Here is a 17,807-nt window from a genome sequence, read left to right as displayed (position 1 = left end):
GTTTAATGAAAATTCCAGTAACAAGTTATTACTGAAAAGATAATCAAAATCTGCAAGCAAACAAATCTTTAACAGCAAAGCTTTTTCAGATATAGCAGCACATATAAGGTAAATGAATACAACATATACTTGTGAACAATTATGTCAGTATCTCATTGTGGATTGGAACTAATATCTATTTTGTTTACTCTAGCAAACCCATTCCTTAAAACCAGTATTAGGACAGAGTTTCAGCTGTCACTCAATGCGTAGGGTCTCCATTACATTACTGATGTCTATTACACACTATGGTCTCATCACTTGGTCCCCATTTACAAATGGAAACTTCATTTTGGATGTCACTGTAGGAGAGTGTTTGGGTTCCAATGATCATCAATCAATGTGTTTTAATATAAGGACAGAGGTTGTGTTGCACAGCACCAAAACTAAGGTTTTAGAATGGCAAATTTTTGTAAAATGGAAAGATATGCAGATAAGTCTTTGTTGGCTTGGTCATATTTAAGAGATGTACTGCGAAAAGGAGAAGAGCATTGCTTTAAACTTGTTAGAATAAGAGTAAAAGAAAACCAATGTGATACCCTGCAGATATGGCACAAATATCTGGTTCAGTTTGCCAATGGTTTTGCCTGGACACTACAAAGCACTTTTAATAACTTTGGGTGTCCTGGAAAAACCATTGGCAAACTTATTTAACCCCTTCGTGACAAAGGCTGATTTTACTTTTTGTACCCTTTGTGATAATGGCCGTTTTAACATTTCTGCGCTACTCGTGTTTAGCTGTAATTTTCTTCTTTCCCGTTTACTGAACCCACACACACATTAGATATTGTTTTTTTCAGGACAAGAAGGGCTTTCTTTAGATGAGATGTTTTGATTGTATCATATTATTTACTATTAAAAAAAGTATAAAATATGGTGAAAAATTTAGAAAAAAATGACTGTTTCTAACTTTTAGTTGAAAAATCTTTTACTCATCTATAAAAGGTAATGAAAAGACCTGCTAAATAGATTCTACTATTTGTCCTGAGTTTAGAAATACCCAATGTTTTTATGTTTTTTTGCTTTTTTTCTACACATTATAGGGCAATATGTACAGGTAGCATTTTGCTATTTCAAAGCCATTTTTTCCAAATCTGGTAATTCTTCCCCCCATATGCCATTTCGGGTATCTTTGAAGCCGGCCAATGCAATTTACCCCATCAAGTCATATATTTTGGAAAACTAGACAGCCCAGGGTATTCCAAATGCTAGTATTTTAACCCTTTCGAAGCACTAATTCTACCATCAGCCTTTAGCAAACTTTATGGTAGTAATTTTTTTTGCATTTGTTTTTTCACACACATTTTACTTCAGGTATGAATAAACAGGTTCTGGTATATGTCACTATCATAAAACACCCCAATATGTGTTTAGCAACATCTCCTGAGTACAGCGATACCTCACATTAATGATTTTGCCTGGCTGTTTGGGGGCAAAAGGGCCACATTTGGGGCATGCGCATTTTCAATGTTGAACTTTGGCATTTGGGGATCCACTGCCCATGCCCTATTTGGTACATCTTTGAGCCGGGCCATTTCAGTGTGCCCAACAAAACCATATATTTTTGAAAACTAGACACCCCAGGGTATTTTAAATGCTGGTATTTTAACTCTGCATGCACACATTTTACCACCAGAATTTTTTCAAAGTCTGCAGTAGTATTCTTTTGTGTGTATTTTTCCCCCACACACCTATGTTATGTATGAATTTACAGCTCCTGGTATATGCCGCTGTCACATGACACCCCAATATGTGTTCAGCAACATCTCCTGAGTACAGTTATTTTTTGAGGGAACTAAAAGACCACATTTGGTACGTGTGCATTTTTCTAATTGGAAATTAGATGTGTGGCCATCCTTCCCCCCGTGTTAATTGGGACATTGTTGAACCCGGCCAATTCAATTTACCCCATCAAATCATACATTTTTTAAAAGTAGACACCCCATGGGCATTTAATATGCCAGTATTTTAACTCTTTCCATGCGAGAATTGTTTTAAGCTAATATGCTAATTTTAGGACTTGCTCACAAAGATATATTTTTTATATATATATTTTATTTTTTTTTGCCTTTTTTTTTATTTTTTTTTAACATTTTTTCTCAACTTGAAGTTTCCCCTGATAGTGACATCAGTGGGAAATTATTTTTACATTTTACTGTTTGTTTTACTATTTTTTTCTAATTATTATTAATTTTATTTTATTTTTTTATTTATTTTTACTAATCACACTGTGATTAGAAAGCTGGGCTCCATTGACTTGCATGGTTGAATGCAGTACCTGTATTCAACCTGCAGGTGGAGCCAGAGTTCTCTAGAGGGTCTGGCAACCATCTAGCGAACTTTTTCATCTTTATTGTTTTTTTTCCCGGGCTGCCGCCATCTTGCTGATGGTGAAGATCACTCCATCCCGAGGTAAGTGTTTGGTGTTGCTGGATGCCTCCTTTTAAAACGGGCATCCGCCGCCATACAATGTATGGCGGATGTTGATGCCCCGGGGAGGGGCCAGAGATGGCCCCTTAGTGCCGATCACGGCGTTGCTGAATGCCTCGAGGTCGAGGCATTACAGCAACGCCGTTTGGGTGCAGAAAGCGAAAGTAGATCGCTTTCTACACCCGTTTAAAGGTCCTCGCACGTCAATTGTCGTAAACGACATGTTTTTCCGTGACGTGCCCGGACCGGCAATTGCCATCAAGGGGTTAATCAGTCAGTATTGACAGGAGTAGTTCAAGGAGATTGGATTTTGGCAATTGTGGTATTGCTTTACAAAAAAGACCAGTTAGTCTCATGACGGTAGTTGGCAAATTAATGGAAACTGTGCTAAAGGAAAAGTTTGTTCAATATCTGGATGTAAATGGATTCTAAGATTAGAAACAGCAAACTGAAATAAGTCTTTTGACTGGGTAAAATAATTGAGTAGAGAACAGCTCTTGATATAGGCTATCTAGAGTAGGCACTGTCCACCTATAAATACACTGAAGCGTTTAGGTTTGGGTGTTTGGGACACATACTTTTTAATATGTTTATTAGCAATATTACAAATGATCTTAATGGTACGGTATGTATTTTTTGCAGATGATACAACAATAAACTTTAATGTTGCTAAATGTAAAATAAGACACAGGATATAAACATCCTAAGGCAACATATAGCACTGAGGGGACTGAGTGGAGAGTCATTGACAACTGAAGAGAGAGATTTTGAATGTATTACTTAGGACTTCAGGTAAGCAGCCAGGGCAATAAAGCATTGCAAATAGCAAGCATGGTGCTGGGTTATAAAGCTGGAGGTATAAGGAAGAGGGAGGTGGTTCTGCCACGTTACAGATCTCTGGTCAGAACACACCAAAAGTAATGTGTTCAGCTCTGGAGACCCCATTTCCAGAAGAGTAATGACATTTTGGAGAGAGAGGAAAAAACACAGAGACGTGATAGAAAAATGTAAATGCTAACAAAGTACAAATTGGAAGCTTATTACAAAGGAGGGGAAATGCTAGAAGAGATCATAGTCTAAAACTAAAGAGTCAGAGGTTTAGATGTAATTTAAGGAAGTTTTATTTTTCTGAGAAAGTGGTAGATAAATAGAACAGCCTCCCATCAGAAGTGGCAGAGACTAATACTAGAGAGGAAATTCAAATGGGATAGGCATCTATCAGCTATCCTGAATCTAAGACAAGATCAAGGAATGATTAAGACCTGAGTCTTGCATCAGGAAAAATGGGCAGACTAGATAGGCTAAATGGTTCTTACCTGCCATCAAATTTTATGTTTCTATGAATGAATTGAATACCAATGAGCAAAAGAAGCACTACCAGTTTGTTTGAAGGACAACCTTTCAACTGCAATCAGTGCAAGCCTATCACAAAAGTAATTGGATTGTCACCCTGGTATGACCTGTAAAAACAGCTATGATCAAGAATGCCCTTCTGGATGCACTTTGCAAGGGTTTTCTTTTAGCAGCATCAACAATAAACAACCAATTTACATGACTTAATCACAAAGATTCATTATCATAAGTAATTTATAACAAAGAAATGAATATGGTCATATTGGTCCAAAAGAAGTTAGAGTCTTTAACCAAAGGGGATCGTTTTTATGGAGCCACCAAGAAAATATAGTTATATATACTCAGAGGTCTCTTCTAGCATCAACAAAAATAGACCTATTTGGCACACCTTCAATGACTCTACGTTGTAACAAAGGAACCATAAAACATATGTAAAAAATAAGTAAAGTGCAGAAACATACACCCTAATATGTTAGAATCAAAATTAATAAAAAAGATCTTAGTGTGCTCACGCTGGAGCCCCACACAAGACACCCCTTTGTTGTCAATCAGTAGTAAAGGCAGTTTGCTGCTATAGTGTAGTGGAAGCTTATTTCAAAGGAGAAATTTTAGAATAAGAAACTATAGTTTGAAACGAGAGTGTCTGATTTTTAGATTGTAAGCTTATGAGGGCTAGGAAATTTGTGTAAATGTACCATAATGCTAGATGGCAAGCTCACTTGCAGGGTACTCAATTCCTGAATGTGTAAATTAATATTGGTTATGAATGTTTTTAACCACCTCATTTAAACTGTACAATGCTGCATAATTAGTTGGCACTTAATAAAAAATAATAATAATGTAAGAAAGTTTTACTTTACTGGGAGGACGGTAGCCTCCCATCAGAAGTGGTAGATGCTAATAAGTAGGGTATATAAACATGAATGGAAATACATAAAGCTATTCTGAATGTAAGACAAGACCAAGGACTGATTAAAGTCTGATTCTGTACAGCAGGTAAAATGAGCAGACTACATGGGCTGAATGTTTTTTAACTGCTGTCAGACTTTGTTTCTATGTTCCTGGAAATTAAATTTACAGCAATAATCCACTAAATATATGTTAGGGTCTTCAACACATTCTGACAGCATTCATTATGGCCAAGTTATTGGAGTGTTTAAGCATTTAAACTGTACCATAGAAAGCCTATTTAGTACATTTACATTAATTATGTAGTCAATGCTTTCAAAAACACTCTCTGATTGATTGGGTATTTTTTCTCTGCTGCCAACGACTCTCTTTGGGAGTTTACAAAATAAGAATAAATACCTTTTCAGCAAAACTCACATATTAGTATAATTAAAGAGGAATATTTATTTTTACATCTCATATACTGAAACATCTAAAATGTCCACAAAATTGAGCCAGTGTTTTCTATAAAAAGACAATTATATTATAAGTAATCCATTGAAAATGTTTATTTGGATTTGAGGTGGGAAACACAAAACAAAATAATAATAGTAATAATAAAAAAATTACTTTTTAAATATTTAATTACAAAAACTATTTATATACCACAGATGCTAAATATCATAATTAAGAACACATGTAAATCCATGTAAAGAATGGATAACAGCACCAGTTTCTTGTTATTTGTATTTATAGTTCTGTTTATTTTTACTGTTCCACATTTTTAACTATTGGTTATTTTTATACATTCTGGAAGCAATCATCTTCCGTTACATTAACAGTAATTGTGTGAATAATACACATTTTGTTTCACATTATATCTAAGTTTGTGAAGAAGAAAAAAAAAACCAACTTCTGTACCAAGAAAACCCTTACACATATCCATTGGTTTCATGCTGCACATTATAAAAAAGAACAATTCAAAAAGTGTACAGTTTCAGTGTCCAATTAAATTTAATACTGAAAAAAGCTCCATCCAGTAAATGAAATAGGGAGTTGTGATTTTAAATAGTGTCTCCTGCAAAATATGCTGCTGAATCAGGTTGTAATCATTGAAAAAATTTGATCTCTTCCATGAGATGTTTTTTCCAGAGTTCAAAAACACCACTTAAGTTCTTTGTAGCACTACCAGCTTCATTTATGTCGACCTAAAGGATGTAAAAAAATGCACATTAACAACAGAAAGAAAAACAATTTTAAAACGAGGTTTAATGGCACACCAGAGACATTAATAATTACAACTTTGTATACAAATGGTTTATTGTCATTTTTTATAATGTTCTTAAAAAGCTTGTTCAGTCGGTTATGGGTTCCCTTAGAGATTAATAGGAAGACCCGCCATTTTCTGATGTCAGATTAAAAATACATTTTTTTTTAAAATAGTGTGCTGTTTTCTTTTTCTCTACTTTTTACCTAATATAATGTATACATTAGTATGTGTCCTATGCCCAATATACTAACCCAACATCCTGACTCCATATTATACTGCCTGTTACAAGCAATACAATGACCCATTACCTAACCAGACATTCTGATTAATGAAGATCTATGGAGGAAGGGACTACTTAGCAATGCTGTCTTTCATCAGGTCCACAGCCGGCTCATGATTTCCTTTGGACACTGGTAGACATGTGCAAATCTTTTTGTTCAACTAATTAAATTACCTGCCCATTGCGTTCGATTGAAAATTCATGGGCATTTTTAATTTGGGAACATATTTGTTACCCTGTGCCAGCATTCACTCTCACACTCTCATTCTCGTTCACTCTCTCTAACACTCTTTAAATGTTTCTCTACCCTCCACTTCCGCTTCATGCCGACCACTTCCACATCTTCATTTTCTATTATCTCTTCTCTTCTGTCTTCGCCCTTTAATCTGCTATCTTCTTTCTCCGTCCGCATCTCCATTGACATAACCCGTCGAGAACTTTCGACAAAATGAACGTGCTTGTGGTGATGTCTTCTCACCAATCTTCCAATCAGGGAAGAGTATGTGACTGAAAGTGCCAATTGAGGGCAATATAGGGGAGCTTGTGGTGACATAATCTCCCTGATTATCCAATCAGTGGAGAGGATGTCACCACAAGCACCATCATTTTGCCCTCATGTAAAGATCCCGCCAGGTTATGTTTCCATAGATGCGGAGAAAGAAGATAGAACGGAAAATAGAGAAGAGAAGGGAGAAGATGAAGAAGAAGATGTGGAAGCGGACATGGTCAGCAGAAGCGGAAGTGGTCGGCAGAGAAGGTAGAGAAACATTTAGAGAGCAAGAGAGAGAATGGGAATGAGTGTGAGTGAATGTGGACCCATTCATTTTGGACGGTCTGGCCTTGCTTTCGGTGCTTCGTACGAACCACGGAATTTACAAAAATTTGGTAAGTTTACAATTCATGCGAATCTGAATGGACAAGTTTAGACACCGGGTTGGAATGAAAGACATCACTATAATTATATGAGTAATGTGCATATTTGAGAACTTCCCAGAATTGTCCCCTACTCTGAGCTTGCCTTCTCAGGAAGGAGAGTCTTAAGGAGGCAGGCTATTCATATTAAATTAAAAGGAGGTGGGAGGGGATCAGGGCACAACCTAGGAGGACCAAATACCACTTTCTTGCCCTTAAAAATACTAAGATTTCTAGTACTCATTTCTTACTTATTCAGCATCAAAACAAAATCTTAGTTCATATATATATGGTATGTGTGCTGCCAACTTTTGCATGCATGAGACACACAGCTTAGCACATTAGTATACTTCTAAAGTTCCTAGGGTAGTCTATCCAGGGCTCCCCTTCTTCTGGATAGTGGATTTTTGAAGGGGCAGGAATGGTCATTCCTAAGAGCAGGGCTAGCCCCAGACAGTCTGTAGTTAATGGATAGTGGACAAAACAGACTATGATGATCACACCGATCAGCCATAGCATGACCACTGAAAGGTGAAGTGAATAACACTGATAATCTTGTTATCATGGCACGTGTCAGTGGGTGGGATATACTAAGCAACAAGTGAACATTTTGTCCTCAAAGTTGATGTTTTAGAAGCAGGAAAAATGGACAAGCGTAAGGATCTGAGTGACATTAACAAGGGCCAAATTGTGATGCTTGACGACTGGGTCAGAGCATCTTCAAAACTGCAGCTCTTGTGGGGTGTTCCCAGTATGCAGCGGTCCAAGAAAGGAAAAACAGTGAACCAGCAACAGTCATGGACGGCCAAGGTTCATTGATGCACGTGAGGGGCCCATGTGGTCAAATCCATCAGCTGTGATACTGTAGCTCAAATCACCAATATTTATGAAAATGCATCCTTCCTTGATATAATTCCATGACAGTAAAATTTAAAAGCGCTTAATGACAGTGGTTGATCAGTCCTTATTGTCTGGCTCAGTAAAGCATTTCTGCTTTCCTTACTCCCACCTATGACTGAATCAAGCAGAACTATATAATCTATATATATTTTAATGTTTTACCCTTTTAACCGTGAAAAAGCCTAAAGCACTTTTATCTTGAACATAATTTTAGAGGAAACAGCATGACAAAGCACCATTTTCTGGCTTCTAGGAACAAAATTAAATAGCTTCCTACTTTAACTTGTTGACATATGGGCAGACTAGATGGGCCAAATGGTTCTCCTCTGCCTTCAAATTCCGTGTTTCTATTTTTGTGATTCTATTAAAAATTATTGCTAGAAAATGCTGCTATAGTGTCCTAATTATTTTCAAATATTTTTATCAAGACTTCTAAATCGATTGGTTACAGGCCTGCAAGGAGAAAGGCAAAATTCACTATGTACTGCACAGTACTGTAATTTAATTATCTTTTTCTTTGTGAATCGTGTATGTGTATGAGTGAAACAAGGAAGGACTTAAGTTGGCTTGGGTAGAGATAAGTGGGGCAAGATATAAGTCAGAGACTTTTTTAAAGTCAAAACATAGGCTTTTACCACTTTTCTAATCAAGGGGTGTTTATCACAATTTATGCAAACATGATCAACCAATAGGACATCTGGCTGAGCTTCAGCCCACCCGATTCTTGTGATAGGTCCGTAATGGTGGAACAACAATCCCACTGTAAACCCAAGAAAGAGTTAAATAAAAAAGAAACCATCTTAAAAACTGTTTATTAATCATATAAAATTTCTAATATCCTGCAAATCACCCTGCTATACATGGCTCTAGAGATCCCAAAATACTTAGCATTCCATTTGTAAAAGATGTTCACCCCAATAAAAGCTATCAACTTTTACTAAATATTCAATTTTCTCTTGGGCTCATATTGTAATATCTATTTTTTTTAATAGTCAGCACATAGGATTTCAATGTAAGTACTGAGAGTGAATGATTTAAGAAACCACACATTCAGTTGATATTATACGTATAAAACAATTATTCTTCTAATTAAGACTATTTTTAATATAAACACATAAGAAGCTGGACAGAAGCCATCACGCACATTGCCTAACACCTGTACCCACATTGAACCTTAACCACATTTTCTGGGAACATTGCCAAAAATGCTATTTAAAGCTTCTGACCCTAACAAAAGTGATATCTTCTACCTAACAATCCTACCCAGAAAATGTGTGAGGGGGATGGGTGACTCAGCTACAGCAGGGTTAATGAATCTTAAAAAAAATTCAGAGGTTTTCCAGTCATTATGGTTTGTTTCATTGGGGCCCTCCTCCTTATCAAAGATTTGTACAAAGCATGAAATAACCAACATTTGTTAGAAATCTGAATGCACAAGTCTTGTTTTTATGTCAAAAGATCTACCTTTATCAATAGGGAAGACAAGTTACACAAAACTGAAAAGGTCATTCTGCCTAAGTGGCTGGCTAACAGGATTTGAAGAATTATCTTAATCATTTCAAATGTTCAACTGTTTAATTGAACAATTATTCATGATTCCTTCCTACCTAATGAAGATTCGTGAAGAGCGTTAACTGACTAACTTTCAAAATAACTGAGCTGAAATAGTAATTTAAGAAAACCCTCAATAATTTGATTGGAACATTTGGAGATAACTACACTATGTTGGAACAGAGCACAATCTTAGACCATCTGGCACAAACTGAGATACTGTTTACAAATATGTTATGGCCCATCAACTTCTCACTAGAGCATAAGATTTTATTTTACAGGACTGATGAAATTATTAATTCATACACACATCCAGAAAAGCAGATTTTTATACAATGACATCTGAGTAAAACATTCTATCATATGTTGACAGCAGAAGAATGCAGTTCAGAGATGTCTTATGGATTTTGGTGGCCCTAAGCAAATTATTCAAGTGGTCCCCTTAAACCCAGATAACATCCCAAATCACTACCTTGGATAAGATTCATGAAACTGAAAGTAATACAGCCAGAAGGGCATTGGCACAAAAATCCAAAGCAGCAGGCCCAGACTGGCCATCTGGCACACCGTGCAAATGCCCAGTGGGCTACTGGTTGACAGCACTCCAGCACCCGATCTGGTGCTGCAGTGTGCAGCCACTGGCTGGAAATGCCCGGCCACACGCTACGGAAGCAAAAGGTGGCCACTTGCCTTAAAGTGCCAAGTGACTCATTATCCCCAGTTCAACCCTGCAGTGCAGCATAGTTATTGTCTCCCTTCATCCCCTTGCACATCCTCTGCATACTAACCTATTTAAAATTCATACATATTTTTTGTTCTACTTAAATTTTAGTATTATTTCAAAACAGTGTGGAGATTTTATATAACAATAATTGTGTATGCTTTTTTAAACTTTACTATTATTCTTGTATTACTACCTGCAATGAATAGGATTATTTTCGATCTAACAATCCTTTCTGACTTTTACAGTTTATTTGTAATTACCTAGAGCCTAGGAATTGTGATACATTTCTAGTTGTTATTCTTCAATATATAATAGCTTTCCCAGAGGCGACATTTTCTTTTGTTTTCTTTAGAATATAAATGATTTGAGTAATGCAAGACATTTTAAGAAAACATTGCGTGTTAGTATGAATTTTTATTCTTTAATTTTAATAATAATAGTAGTAGAAATCTTCTCCATCATTATAACAACAGTTCTTAGATTTAATAGAAATCTGTGTTTGCAAAAAATATTTTTGTTTGTTATTAAACAAATGAAGAACGAAAGGAGAATTATCAATAAACATTGTCTGTAGACAAAACATGAATGCATTAATTTTTCTACAAAATTGATTAAACCGTAAATTCCACAAAAAAGACTGATGGTTTAGAGTCTATGTGTTTCCATCTAAAATCAGATTAATAAATGTTTACAATATATCTGTCCAGAATACGCCTACCTACCTCTAATTAACAAAAATAATAAATGTAACATTTTGAAACTACATAAAGCATTGGTTACATTTATTTATTATTCTTTATGTGTCTTCCAATTCTGCCAGCATTTTTTCTAGATGACTTTTGTACCCAATAATTATGTGACATAAGGAGAAGGCAATAGTAATTTTGTTAATATTGTTTTCTGTAACAAACAATATCCACTAACCTATTATTCATTCCAGGGACTTTGAAGATATATCACTTTTAACTTATCTAAATAACATAATGTGAGTGATCCAAAACAGCATCATGTCATATTTAGTAAATCCAGAGGGTATGCATGAATGAATGAATGAATGATCCATCATATGGTATATATATATATATATATATTACAGAAACTTTTGTGGAAATATTATTCCTGTTGAAAGAGTTCTAGCATATTGTGCTGCTCTGCATGTTATTCGTAATTATAGTATTTTACTCCATATGGTTATATACTTGTCTTTGAGTAATCATAGTTTTTTTTAACTACATGGGGCATTCTGTATACTGCTACTGCATATTGATGTAATGTGATGGGACTGGGAGTAAAAAAATTATGTTTAACCCCTTAAGGACCGGGCTCATTTTTCATTTTGTACCCTGTGGGACCGAGGCTGTTTTGACACTTTTGTGGTGCTTGTGTTTAGCTGTAATTTTCTCCTCACCCATTTAGTGTACCCACATAAGTTATATATTGTTTTTTTCAGGACAAGATGGGCTTTCTTCAGATACCATTATTTTGATCGTATCATCTTATTTACTATAAAAAAATAAAAAAAACATGGTGAAAAATTATGACTTTTATTTGAAAAATCTTTTAAAAAAACTAGCTAAATAGATTCTACAAAGAACGCTAGGGGGCGCTCGTGTATACCGGTAGTGAACAATGAGAGAAAAAACAAGAAAAACTATGATTGTGTAATATTCAACACAGGTGCTGTCGCTGTAAGTCTATATAATGCACTTACAGTGTTCACTTGTATTCAGGCTTTAATAGACCATCCTGTCTTCCGGATGTATATGCAGTAAATATATGCAAAAGAGCAGAGAGACAAATAGGGACCCCAATGGTGTATTATCATGCACTGTTTGTAACACGCAAATACCAAAATGCACTTACACTTCTGAAGAGGTTTTATATCCCTTACACGTCAGATGTCTTTTCCTCTGTTCCTCTTGTGGAAAATGGAATCAGGCTAGAACCACTCTCTGGTGTAGTATAAAAGCTATTTATTCGAGACTAACATACTAAAACAATAAAAATGTTCATATACATCCACCAAGGGATGCTATAAAAGTTAATAAAAAGTCTAGGTAAAAGAATAAGTAGAGCTCTGTAAAATCCTCAACGCGTTTCGCCAGTTCCGTGGCTTCATCAGGAGTAATATTCGTTGTTGCTGCGAGGTCGTTTTAAATTCTGTGCGGCGCCATCTTTTTGCCGGCGTCTGACGTCAATGCGCTCCTCGTCATCATTTCGTCCGTCGCGCCGCCCTCCCATCTGTCTTCTCCTCCTCCGATGCTCCGTGGGATCCAGAAACAATCGGTAGGTAAGTGAAAACATATATTAATAGTTCCGTTTGTGAACGATCAGATATATCGATCAAAATCCTCATTCAATGATCGTCTAATGTGCGTAGTGGGTGCCTATAGATGCCGCCCATACTGTGCATTTAGTGATCAAAAAAACCGGACATAATGTGGAGAGAGAGGGACAGAAAGGGAAGGTGACTAATGAAGTATAGTCTACAGTGTCGTTCATTATGTTTAAAAACGTAGTGTTTAAAAAACGCCCTATATAGTAGCGATGTAGACAGATGAACAGTGAAGGAAACCTATACGGACCAACTTAAAAGGAAAATCTATATTCCAATAATGTATTTGTATTACTGTTATGGTCTATTCTTTTTTAGGGTCAATGGACACAAAAAATGGAGAATCAGGGACAGTATACGGAATACCATTTCTCCATGAATAACGGATCAATCGATCCCCATATCGTTGGTGATATGTAATCAATATTGTCCTTAAGTGATGTCAATTAAAAATGTGTAAGTGTACACCGATAACATGTATAATGTATTTTAAATAATAAACCATGTATATGCAAAAAATTATGTCCTGTTTTTTTCTTCAAACGTAAATTAAATCGGTGAATGTATCTGTACTAACATATGTGGACTAGTACCTTACAATTGGCACTAAAACTTTTGGTGTGTGGAACATGAAATGTTCCCACTTGGATATTTCCATAGGGACCATATGTAACACATTACATGTTCTCACATATACGTGAATATATCTAATTCCATATTGAGGCCACCTTTTTTGAAGGTTTTCAGTTTAAAAATCCACTCGGTTTCCCGTTTGGACAAATTCTCTACAGTATTGCCTCCTCTCCAATTTGGGGGTACCCAGTCAATCCCCATAATTTTTAGAGACTCTATTGAATATTTTGGACATCTATTACAGTGTCGTGGGACACTGTGTTTTGTATAATTTTTTCTCATATTCCCAAGGTGTTCTAGCACCCTCTCCTTCATAGATCTTATTGTCCTCCCCACATATTGAAGACCGCACCCACATTTTAAAAAAACAGGATCATTAAAAACAATATTAGCCCCGAGCGTTCTACCAAAACATATAGCAATAAGGAAACCTGGAACACTCATAGGGAGCAAACCGAATGGGTTTTATAAATGTGGCCACTGTAAAATGTGTGCTTTATTACCAAAAAAAACCAATGAATTCATAGGTACAGCAACAGGCCAAACATATATCATAAAGCATTTTATAAACTGTTCAACAAAAAATATAGTCTATTTATTGGAATGTGGGTGCGGTCTTCAATATGTGGGGAGGACAATAAGATCTATGAAGGAGAGGGTGCTAGAACACCTTGGGAATATAAGAAAAAATGATACAAAACACAGTGTCCCACGACACTGTAATAGATGTCCAAAATATTCAATAGAGTCTCTAAAAATTATGGGGATTGACTGGGTACCCCCAAATTGGAGAGGAGGCAATACTGTAGAGAATTTGTCCAAACGGGAAACCGAGTGGATTTTTAAACTGAAAACCTTCAAAAAAGGTGGCCTCAATATGGAATTAGATATATTCACGTATATGTGAGAACATGTAATGTGTTACATATGGTCCCTATGGAAATATCCAAGTGGGAACATTTCATGTTCCACACACCAAAAGTTTTAGTGCCAATTGTAAGGTACTAGTCCACATATGTTAGTACAGATACATTCACCGATTTAATTTACGTTTGAAGAAAAAAACAGGACATAATTTTTTGCATATACATGGTTTATTATTTAAAATACATTATACATGTTATCGGTGTACACTTACACATTTTTAATTGACATCACTTAAGGACAATATTGATTACATATCACCAACGATATGGGGATCGATTGATCCGTTATTCATGGAGAAATGGTATTCCGTATACTGTCCCTGATTCTCCATTTTTTGTGTCCATTGCCCCTAAAAAAGAATAGACCATAACAGTAATACAAATACATTATTGGAATATAGATTTTCCTTTTAAGTTGGTCCGTATAGGTTTCCTTCACTGTTCATCTGTCTACATCGCTACTATATAGGGCGTTTTTTAAACACTACGTTTTTAAACATAATGAACGACACTGTAGACTATACTTCATTAGTCACCTTCCCTTTCTGTCCCTCTCTCTCCACATTATGTCCGTTTTTTTTGATCACTAAATGCACAGTATGGGCGGCATCTATAGGCACCCACTACGCACATTAGACGATCATTGAATGAGGATTTTGATCGATATATCTGATCGTTCACAAACGGAACTATTGATATATGTTTTCACTTACCTACCGATTGTTTCTGGATCCCACGGAGCATCGGAGGAGGAGAAGACAGATGGGAGGGCGGCGCGACGGACAAAATGATGACGAGGAGCGCATTGACGTCAGACGCCGGCAAAAAGATGGCGCCGCACAGAATTTAAAAGGACCTCGCAGCAACAACGAATATTACTCCTGATGAAGCCACGGAACTGGCGAAACGCGTTGAGGATTTTACAGAGCTCTACTTATTCTTTTACCTAGACTTTTTATTAACTTTTATAGCATCCCTTGGTGGATGTATATGAACATTTTTATTGTTTTAGTATGTTAGTCTCGAATAAATAGCTTTTATACTACACCAGAGAGTGGTTCTAGCCTGATTTCATTTTCCACAAGAGGAACAGAGGAAAAGACATCTGACGTGTAAGGGATATAAAACCTCTTCAGAAGTGTAAGTGCATTTTGGTATTTGCGTGTTACAAACAGTGCATGATAATACACCATTGGGGTCCCTATTTGTCTCTCTGCTCTTTTGCATATATTTACTGCATATACATCCGGAAGACAGGATGGTCTATTAAAGCCTGAATACAAGTGAACACTGTAAGTGCATTATATAGACTTACAGCGACAGCACCTGTGTTGAATATTACACAATCATATTTTTTCTTGTTTTTTCTCTCATTGTTCACGACCGGTATACACGAGCGCCCCCTAGCGTTCTTTGTCTCTATTTTGAAACACCTGGAGAGTGTTTTTGTACGGGTTGCAGCCGAGTATCCGGGATATTACCCACCATAAAGGGAAGTATTTTCTAATCGTATTTTTCTCTGTATACCCATTCCACACTGTTTTTCATCACTTCTTCTTTCACATAAATAGATTCTACGACTTGTCCTGAGTTTAGAAATACCAAATGTTTTTATGTTTTTTTGCTGTTTTTTGTAAGTTATAGGGCAATAAGTACAAGCAGCGTTTTATGATTTCCAAATCTTTTTTAACAAATCTGGTCAGTCTGCCTCCATCTCCTCTTTGGAATATCTTTGAAGCCGGTTAACTCAATTTAACCCATTCAAACCATATATTTTTGAAAACTAGACACCCCAGGGTATTCCAAATGCTGTTATTTTAACCCTTTCCATGTACCAATTATAGAACTACACTTTGTCAAACTTTGTAATAGTAATTTTTTTTATTTTTTTTTTCACACAAATTGTACTTTAGTTATAGATATACAGGTTCTGGTATATGTCACTGTCAAACAACACCCCAGTGTGTGTTCAGGAACATCTCCTGAGTGCAGTGATACCCGACATGCATGGGTTTGCCGGGTTGTTTGAGATGTAAAATGCCACATTTGGGAAGTGCGCTTTTTTTCTCCATTTTGGTCAGTCTGTACCTATGCCCTATCTTTGAGCTCGGCCACTCCAATTTACCCCATCAGCCATTTTTTATATATATTAGACACCCCTTGGGTATTTGAAGTGCTTTTATTTTAACTCTTTGTTGAGATTTTTGAGAAATTTTAGCACTTGCTCAAAATAATAAACTTTATTTTTTTATTTAATTTTATTTTTTTAATACTTTTTTTATATTTTTTTGACACATTTTGCTGGTACTGGATGGTTCATCAAGTGACATCACTGCATAATTATTTTTAAATGTTAGCACATTTTTTTTTAATTATTTTTTTCATTTATTTTTTGAATATTTTACTAATCACATAGTGATTAGAAAGCTGGGTTCCATTGACTTGCTTGGTTGAATGCAGTACCTGTATTCAACCTGCAAGTGGAGCCAGAGTTCTCTAGAGGGTCTGGAGACCGTCTAGCGAACTCTTTCTTCTTTATTGGTTTTTTTCCCGGGCCGCCGCCATCTTGCTGATGGCGAAGATCACCGGCAGCTGCGGCTGTGACCGCTCTACGGAGCGGTCACAATCCATCCCGAGGTAAGTGTTTGGTGTCGCTGGATGCCTCCTGATCGAGGCATTCCAGCGACACCATTTAAGTTTAGGAGGCGCCTATACAATGTATGGCGGCTGTTGACGCCCCGGGGAGGGGCCAGACATGGCCCCCGATGCCGATCTCAGCGTTACTGAATGCCTCGACATCGAGGCATTACAGTAACGCCGTTTAAGCGAAGAAAGTGATCGTTGATCACTTTCTAAGCTTATTTAATTTTTTGACGGTTCAGAACCGTCAAAGGTCATTTAGTGACCTTCTTGTCATGACGGTCCTGAACCGGCAAAGGTCGCGAAGGGGTTAATACATTAAAAAACAGCTAATCTTAACAAAATAAAATTTAAATATGGAAAAATTGGACCCTAGGCATTTCCTTGGGACCCTGCTTGTAATCATCCCCAGAGTCCCTTTGTCCCTGATTCACTAAGCCACACCTTACTCCCTGTAGTTCAGGTATAGATCAAATAAACAACACATGCAAACAGCATGTGCATGTATAGATTAACTGAATAAGAAATACAAACCCTGTATTTGCAGGTATACATAAATAATGTATGGAAACATAGCATAGCAGATACAGATCAACAGAATAACACACAAACACAGCTTTGCAGATACAGATCAACTGGAAATCACATAACAACTAAGCATTAAAGGTATAGATAAAACCCCCTAAATTACAGGCATAGATCACAGGATGTACACCCCTAAAGCCAGCGCTGGTGTCCACACTGCCCATATAGAACACGACCAGCACCAAGATAACATTAACAAATTACAGTCCAGAGTGAGCCAACTTTGTCCCCAAACAGCCCAGCATGAGCCAATTTTGTCCCCAAACAGCCCGTCCTGACACCAGTACAGGCTCTACAACACTGACACCCAAACACACACTCCAGGACAGGCTCTGCCACAC

The 17,807-nt window shown here is 36.6% G+C and overlaps 1 protein-coding gene across 1 annotated transcript in view; it reads right to left on the bottom strand.

Annotated features, from left to right (window-relative positions):
- Nucleotides 1-5,819: 5,819 nt before the first annotated feature.
- The window catches only part of LOC149305435 (sodium/potassium-transporting ATPase subunit beta-1-interacting protein 3), a 180,854-nt gene continuing 168,866 nt past the window's right edge, over nt 5,820-17,807 (bottom strand). The window contains exons 6-7 of the mRNA XM_089477506.1: nt 6,592-6,767; nt 5,820-5,918 (exon numbers count right to left, since the gene is read on the bottom strand). Of these exons, the coding sequence (XP_089333632.1) occupies nt 5,820-5,918; nt 6,592-6,767 (275 nt within the window). The remainder of the gene's footprint in view (nt 5,919-6,591; nt 6,768-17,807) is intronic.

This window comes from Sceloporus occidentalis, unplaced genomic scaffold (genome assembly GCF_023333645.1).
Source record: "Sceloporus occidentalis isolate IW3139 unplaced genomic scaffold, rSceOcc1.0.p SCAF_11, whole genome shotgun sequence".
NCBI lineage: Eukaryota > Metazoa > Chordata > Lepidosauria > Squamata > Phrynosomatidae > Sceloporus > Sceloporus occidentalis.
The sequence above is the reverse complement of the archived record's forward strand: the minus strand, read 5'-3'. Positions and strand labels throughout refer to the sequence as shown.